Source organism: Heterocephalus glaber, unplaced genomic scaffold, assembly GCF_053883595.1.
Source record: "Heterocephalus glaber isolate CG9 unplaced genomic scaffold, H.glaber_assembly_v1.0 deba00001067, whole genome shotgun sequence".
NCBI classification, from domain to species: domain Eukaryota; kingdom Metazoa; phylum Chordata; class Mammalia; order Rodentia; family Bathyergidae; genus Heterocephalus; species Heterocephalus glaber.
Genome location: NW_028258187.1, coordinates 841,459 through 861,799, shown reverse-complemented (window position 1 = coordinate 861,799; position 20,341 = coordinate 841,459). Strand labels below are relative to the sequence as shown.

Sequence of the window (20,341 nt, the reverse complement as noted above, 5' to 3'; positions counted from 1 at the left end):
CTAAGCCTCTGCCCTAATTTTTTTTCAATGTAAAGTGGGGGTTTTTTCCAGGTATTTTGTCAGTGAGTATTGGTCCTTTGAAGGACTTCTTTGCATAGTGATTCAGTCATCCTCACAGTTATGACCCCATTGTAGAATTCTAAATTCACACATCAATGTTAGATTGTTTCATTAAAGCATTCCAATTGCTTAACATTTTAATTTACAGTACTGCCTTAGTGGATGCCACTTATTTTTATAATTTTAGGAGAGAATCAGAAAGGAGAAACCATTCTTTAGCTCGTCATGCAGACATCCTTGCAGCTGTGGAAACAAGGCTGTCACTGTTAAACATGACTTTTATGAAGTATGTGGATTCCAATCTCTGTTGCTTCATCCCAGGAAAGGTAAAGTAGAACTGCCTGCCCAGAGCAGCTGCATTGTCCTGTGTCAACTGTAATTGTTATAAACTTAAAAAGTGGTTTGTGAAAAGTCAGAATTGCTTCTGCTTCTCTGAATGAGTTTCTAGGAATGGGTCTGGTTAGCTTCTGTACAGTCAGCAATATGAGTATGTACGTACATGTGGTCTTTACATTGAAAATGCTAACCGATGCAAGACAAACTTGATATTCTGCAGAGACGCTTGTTAAGAACTCAAATTCAAGGTCCGGGGATTTAGCTCAGTGGTTCCACCGCCTGCCTCGAAAGCACAAGGTCCCGAGTTCGACCTGTGGTACCAAAAGAAAAAACCAAAAAACTCAGATTCAAGTGCTGATCTTTAGTTAAGATACCAGAGACACTGCAGTGGACAAGATAGGGTTTTCCTGCCTCTGAGATTGGTACACTGAGGAGTAGGAGTAGGCCAGCCTTGGTTCTCCAGCACCAGGCGCACCCGGCTGCAACAGCGTCTTTGTGTCTGAGCAATGAGGTGAGGTCCAATGGGCGCCTGCTACTGTGGAAACCACTTGCTGGGTCTCCCCTTTGGAGTGTAACCCCCAGCTGAAGGTGGCTGTGGGCATGGGTCCCATGCTGCAAACACAGTCGTCCTCTACGTGTGCCCTAGGCAGCTCATTTGGCGGAGCTCTCATCCAGGTCCAGCAGGACAGCAGCTGAGAGGAGCCAGCTCCTACCTCTGTACCATGGCGTGGACATCTCCCTGTCCCTTTCTCTTGTCCTGGCTGCATCTTTCGTTGGTGAGGAACTTGGTTCTCGTGGTGTCATGGACAGCTGTGCACAGTGGGCGGAGCAAAGCTTACTTTCTCTTGCTTTATTGATAAGGCAGTTGAGGCCCAGAAAAGAAGTCAGTTGATTTGATGAGAACTGTACTCTGAACTGTTCATTTCTCAACTGTCTTCCCTGTTTTCTTCCTCTTTTCTTTACTAATTAATATCCAGAACTTCAAAAGAATTTATCCTAATTTTTTTCTCCTGCATACTTGTACTTGACTGGAAATTAAAAAATAATAATTTTTTTGTGCTCACTTCGGCACCACATGTACTAAAAACATAATAATTTTTGTTCCGCTGGGATTTTTTTGAGTTTTTTTGTTTTGTTTTGTTTTTTGGTACCAGGGATTGAACTCAGGTCCGTTGTGCTTTCGAGGCAGGCAGCAGAACCACTGAGCTAAATCCCTGGCCCAATTTTTTTGTTTTTAAAAAATACTTTCTTTATAGCTCATATTTCCTAAAACAATTGTGTATATACTCAGAATTTTTACTTTATACTTTCGGGGGTGGTTCCAGGGATCAAACTTGGGTCCTTACATTTGCGCAACAGGCGGTAAAACCACTGAGCTAAATCCCCAGCCCATTACTTTATACTTTTATATTGCTAGTACTTTTTATTTTACTTAGGCAAAATTTCTAACTTACCAAGAATTTGCAATATTTGGATTGTTTTATGACTTTTTTATACTTGTTGTCCTTAAATTTTTCATACGCTATCTTCAAAACATAAGCACGTGGCATTTAGTCTCCACATTCTGAATGAGGACATTGTGCCAGTCAGCTCTCCATTGCTGTTACAAATGCCTGAGGAGGGCTGGGGATTTAGCTCAGTGGTTCCGGTGCCTGCCTCGAAAGCGCAAGGTCCTGAGTTCGATCCCCGGTACCAAAAAAACAAAAAACAAATGCCTGAGGTAATCGACTTACAAGGAGAAGAGATTTGGTTTGCTCACCGTTCATGGGTTTCAGTCCCTGGTCACTTGGCCCTGTGGCTTTGAGCCTGTGGTGGAGTGGTTCATTGTGGCCAGGGTGGGAGCACATAGCAGAGGTGCTGGGCTCCTTGTGGCAGCAGGGAAGCAGAGAGACATCCCCTCCAAGGGCATGCATCTGGTGACCTTCCATGTGGTAGGCTCTCCCCTCCCATAGTGCCTCTGAGGAGCAAGACTTTAAATACATGGGCTTTGGGGGGACATTCCAGAACCACACTGCAGCAGATGTTGTACAGCATCATTTTCTTCCTGTTTAGCATACAATCTTTTTTTAAAAAATTCAGTTCTTTATAGACACAAAACAGAATAAAAATAATCCAAAAAGGGGGGGAGGGACTTTTTAAAAAGGAAAAGAAATTAAGGGGACTCATTGCTTTCTTTGAGATCTCCTTGGTCTCCTTCACTGTGAGAGCTTCTAGCTTTTCAGCCACTTTTCAGTATTAACATCTTTGCTTGGTCTCTTCCCCGCAAGCTCAGAGGCTCTAGCAGGTGCTGCTGGTGACTCCTGCTGCGAGGTTCGGTGACATGTGGTCACCTGCTGCAGCAGCCACACCTAAACCCAAGGAGCAAGAGACTGAGTCCTCTTGAGAAAATGGGGGCCATCTCAGTTACCTTTAGTTCCTCATAGGTTCCAGAGAGTCGTGACTGCCTGGACTCAAGGCCAGTGACAGTGAGCCTTCCATGTTCCCTGGAAACTGCATCAGCCTCAGCAGGTGAAGGCTGCCACAGCTCCCTGGAAGGTTCTCTGGCAGACAGAAAACCCACCTGCCTGGGGGCTGCAGCCAGGTGCAGTGTGAGTCTGTGACTGAAAAACAGTCTTGATTTGGTATATGGTTTCTCTCCCCAAGATTGTGCTCCTGGGTTATTAAAGCTCTGGTGGTTTTATACAAAATGTATTCATTTTGTTAAAATTCAGATCTACCGACAGCATTTTATTTCACAAGTTTCTTAAGTGAATCTGGGTAATAACAATGTAGTTTAAATTAGATTGGCAGATATGTACCACAGTTTTGAGAGTTTGCCACTACAGAGGTCAGCAACCTGTTTTTGGTAAAAGCCAGATAGTAAATATTTTTGGCTTTGTGAGCCATGTCGTCTCTGTCACAACTATTGAAGTCTGGGAAACAACCATGGACAACTTGTGGTAAATGAATGAGTCCATTTGTTCCAATAAAATTTCATTTACAAAAACAGGCACAGACCAAATAGGGCCATAGTTGGTGAACCCTGACCGCTTCGTTGATCTTTGCTCCATCGTTTCTCAGAACTAAGATGTCATAGGTAGATAGCTAGCTTACTCCTGTGTGCATTTCTCAGCTTTCCTATCTGGTGTGGAGGTTGCACTTTGTGTAATAAGCTCATGTCTGCATCTGAAGTTCCATGTCCTGGAGTTTGTGCTGCCTGTGAGCAGTGGGCACCTAACTATTCTGGGAGATAAAATAATGAAGATAAACTCAAATAGTCCCCGTTCCTAAGCATCACCAGTAGTCCTGTTAACCCTTGTGTTCCTACTGAAACACACTGGTCTCTAAAGTTTCAATTTTCACAGAATAAATGATTGTGTAAGGTCATGGAACTGAGTGTCCCTAAATAGACCTAAAATCTATATATTAGGTGTGGTTGCTTTGTTTTTAATATTTTGAGAAAGAAAACTGGTAGTGCTGACTTTTGTTATGAGAGCCAGCAGTTATATACCTCTCTGTTTGCTTTTATTCATTCTTTATATATGCATTATATTTTTGTCTCAACCATTTGAAAATAAGTTGGAGATATGTGATCTTTGATTCTTAAATATTTCAATATATTTCCTAAGAACTAGAATACTTAACCGTGATATATATACAAAAATCAGAAAAATTGGGCCAGGATTTAGCTCAGTGGTGCTGCTGCTTGCCTCGAAAATGCAAGGTCCCAAGTTCAATCCCTGGTCTCCCCACCCCATCAGAAAAATTAACATTAATACAATTCTCTCATTTGACAGTTTACATTCAAATTTCATCACTATTCAAATACTACTGCTCCTAGCAGTTTTCTCTCTCAGTCTAGAATCTAGTTGAAGGATGACTCTGATTGTGGATGGACTCTGATCTTGAGCCAGAACAGCCTCTAGACTCTTGTGTCTCTTCCTTTTTACCTTTTAAACAGCATATGACAGTTCTTTGGAGGAATGTCCTTCAACCTAAGTATAGTATATCAGATGTTTCCAGAAGGTTGTGGTTTTGTTTCTTTTAAATTTGGTTTTAATGTGAAGATGCTTTTAAAAATCAAGATTAGTTGGGAGCATTTCTTACATTTACTGTGATTATCCCAAAATATATATACCTGGGGCTGGGGATTTAGCTCAGTGGTGCCGCCACCTGCCTCGCAGGTGCAAGGTCCTGAGTTCTATCGCTCGTACCAAAAAATAAACCCAGCCATGTGAGCCTTTAAAATGGAAAAAGTATATTTCCATAGTGAATTTTTTTAGATCTCTCTTCCCCACTCTACCCATCTTGGATACCTAGGGAGTTCTGATCATCTTTTTATGTGCTGCAATCTTAAATACAAGCAGAGAACAGAGAATCACTAGACTAGTATGTAACAGAAAACAGGAAGAAAAAAAGCCTTTCAGGAAGTCATGTGAGGTAGAAAACTTAAAAGAAACTGTAATATTCTAAGAGAAATTAAAGATGTGTAATATGCCATTTAAAGGATATTCAGAGTTTTAAATATTTAAATTTTTGAAATGTGAAAGACATTTTTTAAAAATTAAGCAAAAGAAGTAGATGGTGAAGTTAGGAAATCTCAAGTATAACAACAAAAAATATATGGAGCCAGGTGTGGTGACGCACACCTGTAATCCCAGTACTTGGAGACTGAGGCAGGAGGATCACTGCAAGTTTGAGCCCAGGTTGGGCAACATAGTGAGTTCAAGGGCAGCCTGAACTACATAGTGAGACCTTGTCTCAGAAAAAAAAAAAAGGTGGGAAATAAAACAGGTTCATTAGTCTAATAGGATCTTTGTTTGCTAAACAACAGATTATAAAAGATTCTCCTTCACCCACAGTAGCCTAAAAGTTTAAGTGATGGTATTTCATTTATTACTGTGCCAATTCAGACATAAGCATGACAGAATGAACTGCAGCCTACAAAGGTAGTAGTTGTTCACCATATTTGTTTTGTGTCATCTTTTCTTAAAATTTAAAAATACTTTTCAAGCCAGGTGCAGTGGCGCACGCCTGTGACTCAGCCCTCTGGGAGCTGATGCCAGAGGGTCACAAGCTCAAGCCCAGCCTGGGAAACTCACCAGGTTAGTGAGGCCCTGTCTCATGATAAAAACTTCAGAAGTCCTGGGAGTGTAGCTCACTTCAGAGGCCCTGGGTTCAGTCCTCAGTACAGCAGTCAGTCAGTCAATCAATCAGTACCTTATTTTATGATCTTCATCCTAGGCAAGGTTCAGCGTGTGACATACTGTTTTAAAGCTGAAGAAACAGCCACTAAGTGGCCTGACTGAGGCCTGTGTTCTTTCCACCAGACCTCGGAATGTGTGGAAAAATGACCAAACCTACTCAGAAAATGGATTGTTTTTAAATGTGGCAAGTATGTTTCCTTTATGCTGTTGAGATGCTGACAACTCTGGGAGAAGCAATGTAGTTTTCCACACACTATTGTTTTTTCCTTCATCTCGTCCCCTGCTCATAGCTTTTGGACAGAAGGAAGAAACTTTTAAATTTTATTAACATTCTAGCTTCTCCTACATAGATTGTATAAGTCTTTTGCCTTTTAAATTTTATTAACAATGGATTATCCATCTCATTGATTAAAATCTTTGTATAGTATAAAGATTTGAAAATGTTACCTTTCTTAGTAGAAGATTTGAGCAAGTACAAAGAAGTAACCTTATTTCCACACTATTTTTGGACGAGTTAAACAGTAAAGAAGATTTCACCATGTATACGTATAGTTTAATATGAGGTAGTAGCAATGCCTGTGGGATATTGGGATCTGAAACTCATCCTGAGGAATAACCGTTGTGCCCCCAGAGCAGGTAGATGCCCGGTATCTCCCAGTGCATATCTACTAGTAGTATCTACTAGTGCTACCTGGGGAGACTCCCCAACCGCATCTCCTGGCCACGCCGACCGGCATGTCCCTGGCCAGTCCCTCTCCTCTCCTTATCTGGTCGCCACCTCCTGCCTGCCTCCCTTACCCATGATCGTGGCCTTTCTCCGACCTACCTGGTACCCTCAGGCAGATCTTATCTCTGCCTTTTTGTATTTTCACACAACACTTTACTTTCATGGCACTTCGTACAGTCTGTCTGACTCATGCTTTGCTGTTTACGGGTCTTTCAAGGAGCCTGTCTTCCACTCCCTAGGATCTGAGTCTTCTCATGCCTGAACCATTAACAGTCACTCCCAGGCTAGCTCACACGTACTGTGAATATTCTGTGAATATTCTGTCGGTATTCCTGTACATAAACATAATAGCCAAAGCTTTATAAAGGTGTGGATCCTATATTAAACATGTAAGTACTATTTTAAAAGTGTTGTGTATTTTTAGAAATCCCTCTCCATAGAAATCTTGTTAACTCTGACCTTGGTGTTCAGAGTCTGCCCTCTAAAAACCGTATTGTTGGATGGAATTTAACCTGGGAGCTTGCCCCTGCATAGATAAGCCGGTAGTAAGCAGTTAAAACACTGGACCGTGCTTATTGAGGATCTGCCATCTGCCTCGCTGCTAGGCTCTGGAATCTGACTGAAACCAGGTGTGAGCTGTTCGGCCCCAGAGCTTACTGAGATACTGGGAAGACAGATTAACAAAAAGACGAATTTACAGTGTGGAATATGTATCTGAAGGGACAATAAAAGGTTTAATAAGGTGTTAACATAGTTTAAATTGGAGGGCTTCAGAGAAGACTGCTCTGAGAAAGCAAGATGTTGCTGAGACCTCAAGAATGGGCAAGGAAGCTGGACACGGTGGTGTAATCCCAGCACTTGGGAGGCTGAGGCAGGGAGATCATCGCGAGTTCAGGGCCAGCATACGTAGTGAGACCCTGTCTCCAAATGAGAAAAAGGAAAAGAATGGCTGAGGAATTTGGCTTGGAGGAGATACACAAGAACATTCCAGCAGCGGGGTCAGAATCTGTAAACACCCTGGGCACCAAGATGGGGACTGCCTTAATTCACAGAGGTAAAGACCAGTTTGTAGCTGTGGGTGCAGTATCCTGGCACTGGGGACATTTTAAAAAGCAGTTGAGCATTGCAGTGCTTTTCCCAAAACTTTGATAAAAAACAAAACTGAAATCAATCAATAGCCAAGCACTAGCATGGAAAGTATTAGTCAGTGTGAAACCTTTAAAAAAAATTCCTATTTTGGGTCACACTTTGATTTTTATTTTTATTGTTTTTGGAGACAGGGTCTCACTGTGTGGCCCAGGCTGGCCTCAAACTCGCAGCAATACTCCTGCCTCAGCCTGCCGAGTGCTAGGATGATAGGCGTGTGCCACCACATCCAGCTTTTTAGCCATTTCTTTATTATTTGAGTATTACATAATTTTTGTAGCTTTAACCTCCTGCTAGTTTTCATAAATGTTTATTTGGCGGCGAGACAAAGCTAATAATTGACAGCTGTTTTACAGACGTGCTGTAGGTCCTGGTCTTGCACAGCACTGACTGTATGCCTAAATAAAGATCACCTGTTCCTGAACGGGCTGCGCTGACCCTGACCCTGACCCTGACCCTGACCCTGACCCTGACCCTGACCGGGGGTCGTCGGCATCGCTGCTCCCAGGTCTTGGAGTGAGCAGTCCTGCTCCTCACCCCCTTTATGCTGTCAAAGAAGCCTCTCTTGCCCTCTCACCCCAGGGGATGATCACATGAGCCTATTTTTCTCATGGCACTATCTGAAATTGTTTATATTATTGTTCACTTAATTTTCATAAGAACAATTTTGTGATGGGGTGTGGTGGCACATGACTGCAATCCCAGCACTTGGGAGGCTGAGGCAGGAGGATTGCTGCGAGTTTGAGGCCAGCCTGGGCTACACAGTGAATCCAAGGCCACCCTGAACTATATAGTGAGACCCTGTCTCAAAAAAACAAAACAAGGAGACAAAAAAACAATTTTATCATCCTGTTAAGGTTTTTACCCATGTGTGCTATGTAATTGCAGTGAGCCTGAGAGAAATGACCATTTTTCTTCTTAGCATAGGTAGTGGTTTCTAACATAGTAGTTGAATAAGTCACTGAAACAAAAATTATGTTCTTTCACAGCAGCAGTGCCAGAAACACGTGTCACCCGCCAGTGCCGTGCCTTCTGTGCAGACACGCTCGCCCGCATGTTCTCCGTGGCTGTGCCAGGCCCTCACCTGCAGTTTTCTCTTCCCCCAGCTGCCTGCAGTCAGTGTCACCCTAGCCAGCCTCCGCCGTGCCCTCTGCCCAGGCCAACCCCTCACGGCTCGTAGGCTCGCTCCGGCTTCTTCTGCAGTCTTCTCTGGCAGACGCTGCGGGTGTCCTGCTGACATTTGCTGAGTATGCGTCATTAGAGACGGGCCTGGATCATCACACAGCGCCAGGCTGCGGGCGTGGGCGGGTGCTGTTCTAGGCTGTGGCTGAGAAGGAGAGGAGACCAGGGACAGGTCATGAGTGGGAGCTGCCTGGGTAGTGCAGGGGTCAGGATGCGTGTGGCTCGAGGTTGTCCAGGTGCAGGTGATGCATGGTGTGGTGATTCACCCTGCTCTCTGCGCGGCTGGATGGGAAGTGTCATCTTCAGGTCTCTACAGAAGCTTTTGGAAGAAATGGGGCTGCCTTTGAGGGAGAAAAGCTGGGAGCCTAAATGCCCAAGGCAACTCAGTGCCTTTCCAACAAGAGTTAGGAAGAGGGCTGAAGAACGTGCTCTTCTCTGTGTGTGTTGGGCCTTGGGTTTCCCTGTTGCGGTTACTGTTAGGACAGAAGGTCTTTGCCACCACTTGGTGACGGCAAGAAAGCGTGGTTTGAGGAAACTTGTTCCAAACCATGGCAGCCCTTAGAGAACCAGACTCCAGGGGATAGAGCCTGTGGTGGGCAGTGCAAAAGGGAGAAAGCACTCAGGCTTTGGGGAGCAGAATCGGGTGTGGAGGGTTAATATCATATGGTTCGGGGCCCACCCCTGCCCCACCCCTACTCCCATACAGGATTTAATTTCTTTGTTCAGTCCTCTGGTTTCTTTAACAATTTGTAGGGCCCTCTCTGCACCACTTGTGTGTACATCTCTCTCCAGTTACTCCGTGATGTCCTTTAAGGCAACAACTCTATTTTATTTGTCCTGATTTTCTAGCCCTAGCAGAGTCCCTGGTTCATAAAAGGTGCTTAGTAAGCTGGCCGTGGTGGCACACACCCTAATCTCAGCGCTGGGAGGCTGAGGCAGGAGGCTCACCACGAGTTCAAGGCAACCTGGGCTCCATAGTGAGGTCAAGGCCAGCCTGGATTGCATAGAAACTGTCGCAAAAACAAACAGGTGTTTAGTATATCTGAGTGTAAAGTAGTATAAGAAGCCCAAAGCCCTGTGTCACAGCTGGTACTGTTGTCCATGTCCAGTGTGTCTTCTCGGGAACTGCAGAACCGGCCATCACTTGTCTGCTGCTTAGCCATTTTCTTTTCTTTTTTTTTTTTTTTTGCTCAGCCATTTTCTTAATGAAAGTGCTAATGAGAACTTGTTGTTTTAGGTGATTGATGAGATTTACCGTGTGTTGAGATATGTCAATTCTACCAGAGCCCCACAGCGTGCTCATGAAGTCCTCCAGGAGTTAAGGGATATCTCCTCCATGGCCATGGAGTACTTTGATGAAAAGATCGTTCCAATTCTGAAGAGGAAACTGCCAGGATCGGACGTGTCTGGAAGGCTCATGGGCTCTCCTCCAGGTAGCTCTTGTTTAGAATATCTTCACTTCAGAATAGCATGTGGGCCCTAGTTTTGTAACTTGCCCTTTTATTCCCACTTAACTGTGTCTTGAAATATTCTGTTAGTAAATATTTATTGATGACATCATCTTTAGTGACAGATTGATTGACCAGAACTGTTTAAAGGAGCCATTGTTATTTCTAGTTTTTTTAGTTATTTGTGGTGTTGTTTGGTTTTGGGTGGGTTTGGTTTTGTTTTGTTGCTGGGCACTGAACCTAGCTAAGCATGTGCTGTACCACTGAGCTACATCTCTAGCCCCTGTATCTAGTTTTTCAATTAGATTACAATCTGTAGAACAATTTTGTGACTAAACCTTTGCACATATCCACACCTGTAGACTTTATAAGTTTCATTAAAGTAGCATTGTTGGGATAAAAGTTATATTTAATTGGGTATATACTTGGGGGGTCTGATTACTTAATAGCTTTTAAAATCAGAATTAAGCACATCAGATAAAACCCAAAATTCTTCATGGAAATAATCCAGTAAATTATCTCAGCCACTGCAGAATCTGACTGCTCCTTTAAAAGCCAGTGCACATAAGGCTCTTTGCACACCGTCACTTCTCTGGTAGCTATTTTCCAAAAATATATTGGATCCTAAGAGATTTGTGCCCTTATTTTTTGAAAGACTTAAGTTGTTCCATGTTCTCAGCCCTTGTCAGGAGGGAGGGCTTAGTAAGCCTTTCTCTTGCACAGATTGCTTAGTACCCCACAGTGCCCCATGGGCTGGGTGGGTCTCTGATTTAAGATAAAGCTCCTGCTTCTGAGCTTTACTGTAGATTTACTTACTGAGCACCTGTCACGAGCACAACATTGTACCGTGTCCCGTGGACACTCAAAGGAGCCTGCTATGCAGCAGACTCAAAAGTTAAGTTACAGTAGTAGGAGGAACCCTTTGAGGCAGGGTCCAGATGGCAGAGGCAGAGCTGTGAGGGGTGAAGTCTGGGCGGGCTCTTGTGGTTGCCGCCATGCAGGCAGTGAGAGAGGATCTGAGCCTCGGGTAGCTAAGTGGGGAGGGAAAGGAGACTTAGTGTTGTGGTGAGTTACACGTGCAGGGAGGAAGTGAGCGTGCTGGGCTTGGGGTAGGAATAGGCCTGCTGGCTCTTCTCGAAAATCTACGGGAGAAAAGCTTGAAATCCTGGGAATGGCGGTGCACGCCTGTAAGTCTAGCACTTGGGAGGCTGGGGCAGGAGGGTCATAGGTGTTGGAGGCAGCCCGTGCTACATGGTGAAGGGAGGTAGGGTAAAAGCTCGGTTATCAGCTTGGAAGCATGAATTCTGTGCCCATGTTACCAGCCGGTGACTCTTAATAGTACTGAAGCCTTCACACATTGTTGCCAGCAGCTGCTCCTGATCATTTTGAGTGATGTAACCCTTGCTTTGATGGAGTCCTTGTTGTATGTTAGCTAAGTGCAGAGTAAACCTAAGTACATGGTAGGGCTGCGGGTGCAGCTGAGCAGTAGACTGCTTGCCTAGCATGCATGAAGCCCTGGGTTCAGTCTCCACTGCTGCAAAACAAAAAAAACATGGAAAGTCTACTTCTAACTCAAAAGTTTATGTCTGTTTATGTAAAATAAGATGGAAAGTGGTAATTTGCTAATTTGAGTACTTTGGTTTTCCTACTTGGTCCTAAAAGTGCTTGACAGTACTTTACGTACTTACACTATTCAGTGCTTTCTCCATTTGCTGGCAGTGCATATACGGCATTGCTCTGTGAGCAGGAGAGAATTCAAATGCATTCATAGTTCAGACATGGCTGATCAGTCTGTTCAACCAAGTGGATTGCAAAGGAGAAATTCTGCATCCTAAAAGGAGCTTACCTAGGTACCCCTGCTCAGGAAACATGTTGAGTGGTGACCCTTTGAAACTTTCTCCACAGTGCCAGGCCCGTCCGCAGCCCTAACGACAATGCAGCTCTTCTCGAAGCAGAACCCTTCGAGACAAGAGGTCACCAAACTCCAGCAGCAGGTTAAGACCAATGGTGCTGGCGTGACTGTTCTCAGGCGGGAAATTTCTGAGCTTCGCACCAAAGTGCAGGAACAGCAGAAACAGCTTCAAGACCAAGACCAGAAACTGCTAGAGCAGACCCAGATCATAGGGGAACAGAATGCGCGGTTGGCAGAGCTGGAGCGCAAACTGCGGGAAGTCATGGAGAGTGCTGTGGGAAGCTCCTCCGGGGCCGGGCAGAGTGAGGAGTCTCCTCGGAAACGGAGGAAGGCCACAGAAGCCATGGACTCGCTTAGAAAATCAAAGCGGCTTCGGAATCGAAAGTAGACGGGAGCGTGGGCCTTGCTCCAGAGGAGAGCAGGGCCGGAGCCTGAGCAGTTTTGCCTGTCAGGACCCTGGAAACAACACTGTCCCTTGGGCTTCTAGGCTTCCAGAACACGACCTGGAGGTGGGATGTTCTCTCCCTGCTTCTCCTTGTGGAGCTGACGCACAGAATCTCTTTACTTTGCAATAGATTTGTACTAACCAGACCTGTTCTATCATGTTTTGGGGAATTGACTTTTTTCTGTGCAGATAATGTTTAATTTTATTTGTTTCTGCATATATGCACATTACCTAGGATCTTAAGCAAACCAGTCTTGACAGACTAGAAGTTGTTTCATAAAGAAAATGTCCTGTTCACTTGAAAGAAAAAAACCCTACTTTTTAAATGGACACTATCTTGTTTTAAAACAAAAGTTGACTTTTTGTTATAAGTGACCTTTGTCTGGAATGTCTGAAAAGTAGTTAATGCTTTTGGTATCAAAGTAATGGGTAACTGAAAGGACTTGCATAGTATTGACTGTAGAAGGAGCCTCTACAGTACTGACTATATATTTTTATAAACTACTGGCAAGGGACGGATCCAGTTAGTATCCACGTTTTCAGTTCTCTCTGGGCCATGTCCTACATTCGCATGGATGGATGCATGCACTGCCCAGTCAACCCCCTTAAAAGCTCTTGCACTGGCATTGACCTTGAACCTCTGTACTTCACTTCTTAGCATCTTGTTGATTTAAGCGCTTTGCATCTTCTTCCACTGCAGCTGCTTGCCTCCAGGGGAGAATTGTTAGTCCATTTGTCCTCCAGTTTTCTAGAACAAGAGACTATTAAAGCCTGTTGCTTATCTGTGCTCTGTAGGGTTCAGGTACACTGGCTGAGGCAGAACCCCAGGTCCAAGGCTCCTTCTATTAAGACCAGGCCTCTGGGAGCTAGTGCTGGTCCTGACTCCTCACTGTGTTTGTGGGTCCAATGTGGTGACTGAGTTTGGGGCCCAACTTGTGGATTTAGTTTTGCCACTGAAGGAAAAATTTACTGAAGAAAATAGTGCCATGAAAAAGCAATTTGATCACTTCATTTCTGGGAGCTGACCTGAGGGAAGCTTTCTAATATTAACTTCAGGCTTCCCTTGCCCTAATTTTAAACAGAGCTTTAATTCTGTTTGCACTCCTGTTTTGAGCTTGTAACTGGAAAAGCATGTCTTGCACTGTTCACCCTTCTGAGTGGTCACTTTAACAGCCTCCAAATTGTGTACAGTGGTTCTCTTCCCAAGCTGTATACTTTTGAGACATTCAGTTATCACTGTCCTAGTTTTATTTTAAATGTACTAAATTATGTAGTTATTTGACTGTTAAGTTCTTTTAAACTGCTGCCATGGGCTTCAGTTATTTAAAGTAAATGTAGGTGTAATATAGAAAACTGTCCCTTTCCAGGTGGGAGTTTTGACACCTGTATAAAATCTAAGGTTTGGGTAAGTACCTTAGTTGAACAAAAGCACAAGGTTATCATTTCCTGTATCTGTCCAGCATGACAAGGTTATTCATACCTTAGGTAAAGTTACCAAGTGGAACTTTTTCCTGTCCATTTTTAGTGTTGTCCTTTCATAATTTTGTCCTCAGATTTTGATCAATTCTATGTCTTAACTTTTAAACCCCATTTACAATGTAGTGTGTTTTCAATGAAAAACCATAAAGTAACATTCAGGTGTTTCATGCTATGTTGGGAAGGTGATTTTAAAATAAACAGTTTCCTAAAAACATTTGTCAGCCAAGGTGATCCATAAAAGTCCCTGTCTGGAATGCATTTTCTCAGCAGGTCTCACTTTTGTAGTCATAGGATTTAGCCATATTATCAGAACTTTGCAGAACGCCTACTGGCATACTCACAGCCTTTAATAGTTGTTTTTCTGCTAACAGGAAGACTTTGAAGTAGCCAAGTGCAGCTTTACAAAGTATGAATCTTATGCATTAAAGGGATAGAGCCTCAGATTATTTCTGCAGTAGTTGTTAATGAATTGTTAAAAGTTTCCTGAATTTCTTTTTAAACTCCGTCTGATTAGCCTAAATGTATCTGTAGTCTTGCATCGGTTAACATGAGTGTGTGGCGTTCATAATGAGCATCCACGGTATTGGAAGGTAAATTTTCTGTTCCTCAAACCAAATTTCTGCAGCATACACTCACAGTCTCGAGTGGCACTTGTCAGTGCGTGAATATCCACACGCAGGGAAACCAAACACTACAGTTGAATTGAAGGTTCAGACTAGCTAAAGCACTGTATGTTCTCTCCTTCACCGTCATTGAGCCAGCTGTTGGGTAGCTGTCACGCTTGCTCTGGGGTATCTTGTAGGTACTGAGTTCTGCAGATCTCACATCATTTTCACCAGCTCAGATTGATAACGTTCCATTGAAATTGTAAATCAGCTTCCTAGGAGAGCACCCTCCTGCCCTGAATTTTCTCTCGGTCATCTAAATGCTGCATGTTGTTAATAGCACATTTCATAAAGTATTCCCATCACCTTCACTGCTTCTCAGAGATGTCTGTGTTACTGGGTCATGCCCACCTAAGTTTACTGTGGTACACACTGATACGTGTATAGATGTGGAAAGACATGTGCAGAAAGTGGAGAGGACGGCCCCGCACCCATCCCACACACACACACACACACACGAGTCCCACACGTCTTAAGACCACAGAGCCTGTTGTGTTCAAACTTGTCTTCTGCCGTATGGACCCTGGAAATGGGGCAAGCGCAGATGTGTTCAGAGAGGTCCTCCTGTCCCGAAGCCTGTTGGGGTGCCATCAGCTCTAAAGCCACTGCTGTTGGAAGCAACTTTTTTGTGAAACATGTTTTTTGGAGTACTGAACTTTACAGGGGCTTGCCTTAATCTCTACTTAGTAGTTTCAAGATGTATACGCATTATTCTCCATGTTAGAATATTCTGTGTAGCCCCTAATGTGGGTAAAACAGTGTAAGTAATGCCTAAATAAGCTAAAAGGTGTCACTGCAGCTGGATTTTGACAGAAAACATAATAGGCTATGCTTCATAAAAATAATGGCACCTTAGGATTGCACTATTTTGTTCATTATTTTATATGCCATTTCATAGCCTGCACTTTAATCTCCAAAGAAACTATGTATGATGTCCCAGTTGTTTCTTATTATTAATAAACTTGTTCCTAGCAGGGCACTTAGTTCTATTTTATTATGCTGAACTGGTTTCCTGGAAAGTGGATTCCTTTCCTGAGTTCCCTTATTTCCGTAGCTGTGATATTTTCTAGGACTTGGGAACCCCTTTCATCTGTTTCCAGCAGTATATGATTTGATGTAGTGTAATGTAAACCTCATCCTCGGTGATCAGCACATGCTTAGATCCTCTTCTGTAGTGAGCACCAGTTTGTTCTGAAATTGATGCTGTGCGTGAGATTCGAAGGCAGGAGGGGACAGAAGGCATCTTGAGACGTCCTGCGGCAGCAGTTACTGGGAAAAGGCTGGTTCTGTAGGAAAACCAGCTCTTTGGCTGGGGGTCTGTCTGAATTTCTTTACCTGGTACACAGAAGGCTAATGGCCTGCCATCTGCAGTAAATTACTTTCCAAAGTCCTGAGCCTGCAGAAGGAGACTTAGTACTGGGTTGGCCAGTGCCTGCTGTGCTCTCACTTGGAGTAACAGTAGTTATATAGGTGTCAGGCCTCTTGCAACTTTCCAAGAATCTTGGTTCAATTTCTGAAATTCAGAAGTTACGTCCAAAGTTTTCCTGTTGTGTCTGAAGGAAACCATGAGGTTTGGAATCTTAGCAGTAACCTCTGTATCAGATATGTTGCCAAAGCCTGGCGGACCATACCTAAACCACCAAAAGTTGAGACGTGTCTAGCATTCCTTGCTGTGCTGCCGTTTGTTTACCTGTGCTTATGAGCAACAATAAAACACTAGTTTACCTTCTGGAATTTAATTGTTTTGACTGATCGATTGGAAAATGAAAAGCACCTCCCAGTTACACAACAGGGTACATAAATAAATGTGTTGTCACCAGTGCTGCTGTTTTCTTTGTATTTCATGCACCAGAGTTTGGAGCTCTGTTGCTGCCAGTGCCCTCCCTCCAGGAGCCACTGCCCCACAGAGCACACACTGGTGCTTCGCACATCAGGGTCCTTCCTGGAAGCCACCTGAGCAGACCAGGGCTTGCACCACGTGGGGGAGCTGAGCAGCCCCACCTGCCTGTGAGGCTCTGTACTTGCTGCCTGACACCACATTTTTTTTTCCCTTCCTAGTGAATGTTGCACCCGGCGGGCCTTCCCACTAAGCTACATCTCCAGCCCCCTCCCCCCTTTTTTAGAATTAGGTCTTGCTAAGTGACTCAAGTTTCCCAGGCTGGACTGGAACTTGTCCTGCCTCAGCCTCCCAGAGTGCTGGGATCACAGGCACTTGGCTCCACGCCTGACTTGATACCTCTTTCTAAAGCAGCCAGGGGCAGTGAAATGCCACACTCCTGTGTGGGGATCCCTCTGCATCCCCTCAAGGTAGGCAGTGCTGGAATCACGCTGAGGGAGGCATGTGGAGCTGAGGATCCCAATGAAGCTGGGCTGTGGCAAGCCAATGTGCTCCTGAAGGTTTGGGGCAAGTAGAAAAAACTTGTTAGGGCTTCTCAGCCTGAGATCTGGAGTCTCACTCCAGCTGCTTCATTACAGAAGCATCACTGATGCTTTGGCCCTGCCAGGGAAGAACATGGTTCTCTTCAAAACTCCTGCTTGCTCCAAAACTAATGCTAGCATTTTCACTGGAATAAATTCTACAAATCAGTCTCACCCATTTCTTAACTGTAACCAAGGAAAGTGCTGACTAGAGACAGAGCAGACTCCTCTCTGTTAAGTGCTGGCCCATCTCCTGCATCCTGATGAGACCACAGCATTCAGAGTCTTCATAAGGCAGATCACAGTGCAAAGCCTGGATTTCCAGAGTCTCCAGCCAACTCCATTGTTGGGAATAGGTTCACACTGTTAGAAAACCAAAGTCCTTACCAGTATTTTCACTTTTTATAAACTGGGGGTGAGTGCTAGGGATGCAGATCCGGTAGAACACTCACCTGGTGTGCCGAGGCTCAAGTTCTGTCCTTAGCGAAATCTTGGTGAACCTCCCCGAGGTAATCCCTGGAACAATTCAGAATTAATGATGACCATCTTTGCTGCTCTCAGTTTGCTGACATACTTCCCCTGGTTTTGGGTGAGTCACCCAAGAAGCAACTGTAAGGAGACAAACCAGGAGTAGTGGGTATCAGAACCAAAAGTACAAATTATGTCTAGACAGGAAATGTAAATCAAGGAAGAACTTCCCGGAATTCAAGATACCTCCTTTATATAACCTAATCAACGGAATAGGTCTCAACTTGTCCTAATCCTACCCCTAACCCTTTTCCTGGTAACACACAAAAGCCAGTTTTTAACTAGCTGATTTGTTAAAAGTCCGTACAACTGGCTCTGGGGTTGGGACCCCCACCCCGGGCCTAGCGGGAGGGGCGCCCACCTGCTGGTTCAGAGCACCAGTTTCTGTGGCCCACTGTGGCCTTCGCCTCTGCCCTCTGCAGTGGAGGTGAAACGCAGTTTATGCAGCCTTGGGAGAGGACAGCGGAGGGATGGCTGTCTGGGCTCAGCACGTGCGCGCATGGCGACTGCCAGACGGTGCCGTGTGACTTAAACAGTTTCACACAGGAGAACAGATGTGTGGAGGTGAGATAAGAAAGCCTCTCTTTGGGCCGGGGATTTAGCTCAGTGGTTTCGCTGCCTGCTGCTCAAGCGCAAGGACCTGAGTTCGATCCCCGGTACCAAAAAAAAAAAAGAAAGCCTCTCCTCCCAAAGGAGCTGCACATCTCTCAGGATCGGCCAGCTGAGCTCAGCCCCTGCCTGGATTTATGGGCGGCCTTGGTCTGCACACGCCGGCCCCCACAGGAATGCCCTGGTTTCTAGCACAGAAAAGAGAGTTGCAACTCCTGCAGGCTTTCCAGCTTGCTGGGAAATTTTACTTCCAGTTCATCGTAGCTTTCTCATCTTTTAGAAAACTAGGACAAAAAGGGAACAATTTGGAGATCCAAGTTAACTCCCTTTCTTGCCTGAGTCCGCTCCTCAGCCTGGGATGCCCTCCCCTCGGCTCAGGCCGGGCAGCACTGGCCCTGGAGATGCAACGAGGCCAGAGCCCAGGGAAGGGCTCCCCACCAGGCTCCACCTGTCACCACTTGCTTAGCTCACCTCGAAGGCTCTGTCGTCACAGGGCTGTTGCTACAACTAAAGAATTCGGGGAAGCCACAGGGCCCGGCGTCTGGCCCGAAGCAGCTCAGTCCCGTGACCGCACTTCTGAATACGCCATTGCTCCTACAGGTCCTCTCTCCCGTGTGTCCCTTACCAGTGGCCTGGGTCCTCTAGCAATGAATTATGTCTAGAAAGGAGATGCAAATCAAGGAAGAACTTGCCCAAATTCAAATCTCATGGATATAACATAATCAACTGAACAGGTCTCAACTTTTCCTAACCTAACCCCTAACCCGTTTTCTTGGAGTAAACAAAAGTCAGTAGGAGCAGGTCTGAAACGCAGGATCCCAGGCCCCATTTGGACCCAAATCTGCATTTTCACTGGATCACCAGGTGATCCGTTTGCACTCGCAGTAACTTCTGAAGACCTACAGCAGTGCACAGGTGCTGTCTTGGAACTGATTGCTAACAGCAGCCACAAAGAAAGGGAGAAGCCGCACGGGGGGAGGGAGGCTGAGGCAGGACTGCAAGTGAGACCCATCCTTCCAGTGGAATATTACGCAGCTCTAAAATGAAGAAGTTTTTATATTCTAATAAGGAACAACCTCCAGGAATGCTAAGGGAAATAACTGAGTGCAGAATGTATTCAGTGTATGAACTGTTCTGAATGAAAGAAGCGGGAACTGCATCCAGTTGTGTGTCTATGCATAAAGAAACCGGATGGTTAGTATGGGGCTGTACCATGGTTGGGGAGTGGAGTCAAGAGGAGCTCATTGCTGGGTGCTTTTTGGTGTCTTTTTCTATTTTTGAACCATGGCGATTATCTGTCCCCAAATCCAAGAGCCTCTGTCGTGTTTGTCCCCTCCCTCCATGTTGAGCCCAGTCCTCAAGGCGGGGCATTCAGAGCCCCCAGGGCCTTTGGGTCTGAGGCTCCACCCTCACCCATGAGAATGTCCTTGTGAAAGAGGACAGCTCTTACGCTGTGCCTTGTGGGGTGGCAGGGAGGCGGGAAGCCACAGGAATGAAGTTCTGCTCTTTACAAGAGGCCTATGATAGGGAAATTTGTTAGAGCAGCCCAAATGGGCTGCAACATTGGAGAGAAAAGGAGAACTTGAGATTCACATTTCCTTTGGAAATGGAATGCATGTGCTATAATTGAATCTTTTCTTTTTCTTCAGTGCTGGGTATTTAAATCCAGGACCTTTGCACAGAGCTACATTCCTTTCTCCATCTTCTCATTTTTTTATATTTACTTTTTATTTTTGAGACAAGGACTCACTATGTAGTTCAGGCTGGCCTTGAACTCACTATGTAGTCCAGGCTGGCCTCGAACTCGTGGTGATCCTCCTGCCTCAGCCTCTTGAGTGCTAGGATTACAGCTAAATGCCACCATGCCCAGCAATAAGAGTCTTGGGTTGAGTTTATTCTAAGCCAAAGAGAAGTGACCACATCCCAAGACCACAGAGTCGACATTTTCCGAAGTGGAAGAGGTCACGTGAGCTTTTGTAGGCAGAGTGAGGAGTGGGCGGGCGGTTAACACAGTGCTCATGCACGGCTGAGGGCGGCAGGAAACATTTCTGCTAAATTCCAGGCAGTTCCCAGCCTCAGCTTTGGGGTTGGGGGTGGCTGGAATTCTGCTTGGTTTAACAATGTGCTTCCTTTCCGAGAGCTTTACCTAATAGTCTCAGGAATCCTGGCAAGAGGCAAAGGTTGCAAGCGACGACCTCTT

At 45.0% G+C, this 20,341-nt stretch overlaps 1 protein-coding gene, 1 long non-coding RNA gene and 1 other non-coding gene across 6 annotated transcripts in view; 1 reads left to right on the top strand and 2 right to left on the bottom strand.

Annotated features, from left to right (window-relative positions):
* The window catches only part of Fbxo28 (F-box protein 28), a 28,020-nt gene extending 11,700 nt beyond the window's left edge, over positions 1–16,320 (top strand). Inside the window, exons 3-5 of the mRNA XM_004867438.4 lie at positions 248–386; positions 9,875–10,070; positions 11,991–16,320. Of these exons, the coding sequence (XP_004867495.1) occupies positions 248–386; positions 9,875–10,070; positions 11,991–12,385 (730 nt within the window). The 3' untranslated portion in view covers positions 12,386–16,320. The remainder of the gene's footprint in view (positions 1–247; positions 387–9,874; positions 10,071–11,990) is intronic.
* On the bottom strand, positions 382–19,000 carry LOC147828470 (uncharacterized). 4 transcript variants are annotated; one of them, XR_015450717.1, is made up of 3 exons: positions 17,894–19,000; positions 17,457–17,613; positions 382–707 (listed from the first exon to the last, which is right to left on the bottom strand). It is a non-coding gene; the product is annotated as an uncharacterized LOC147828470 (long non-coding RNA). The 4 variants fall into 4 exon arrangements; XR_015450719.1 differs by lacking the exon at positions 382–707 and adding an exon at positions 6,328–7,226; XR_015450716.1 differs by lacking the exon at positions 382–707 and adding an exon at positions 7,694–8,782.
* Positions 2,869–2,994, bottom strand: LOC147828471 (small nucleolar RNA SNORA77). Its single transcript, XR_015450766.1, has one exon. It is a non-coding gene; the product is annotated as a small nucleolar RNA SNORA77 (small nucleolar RNA).
* Positions 19,001–20,341: the final 1,341 nt, after the last annotated feature.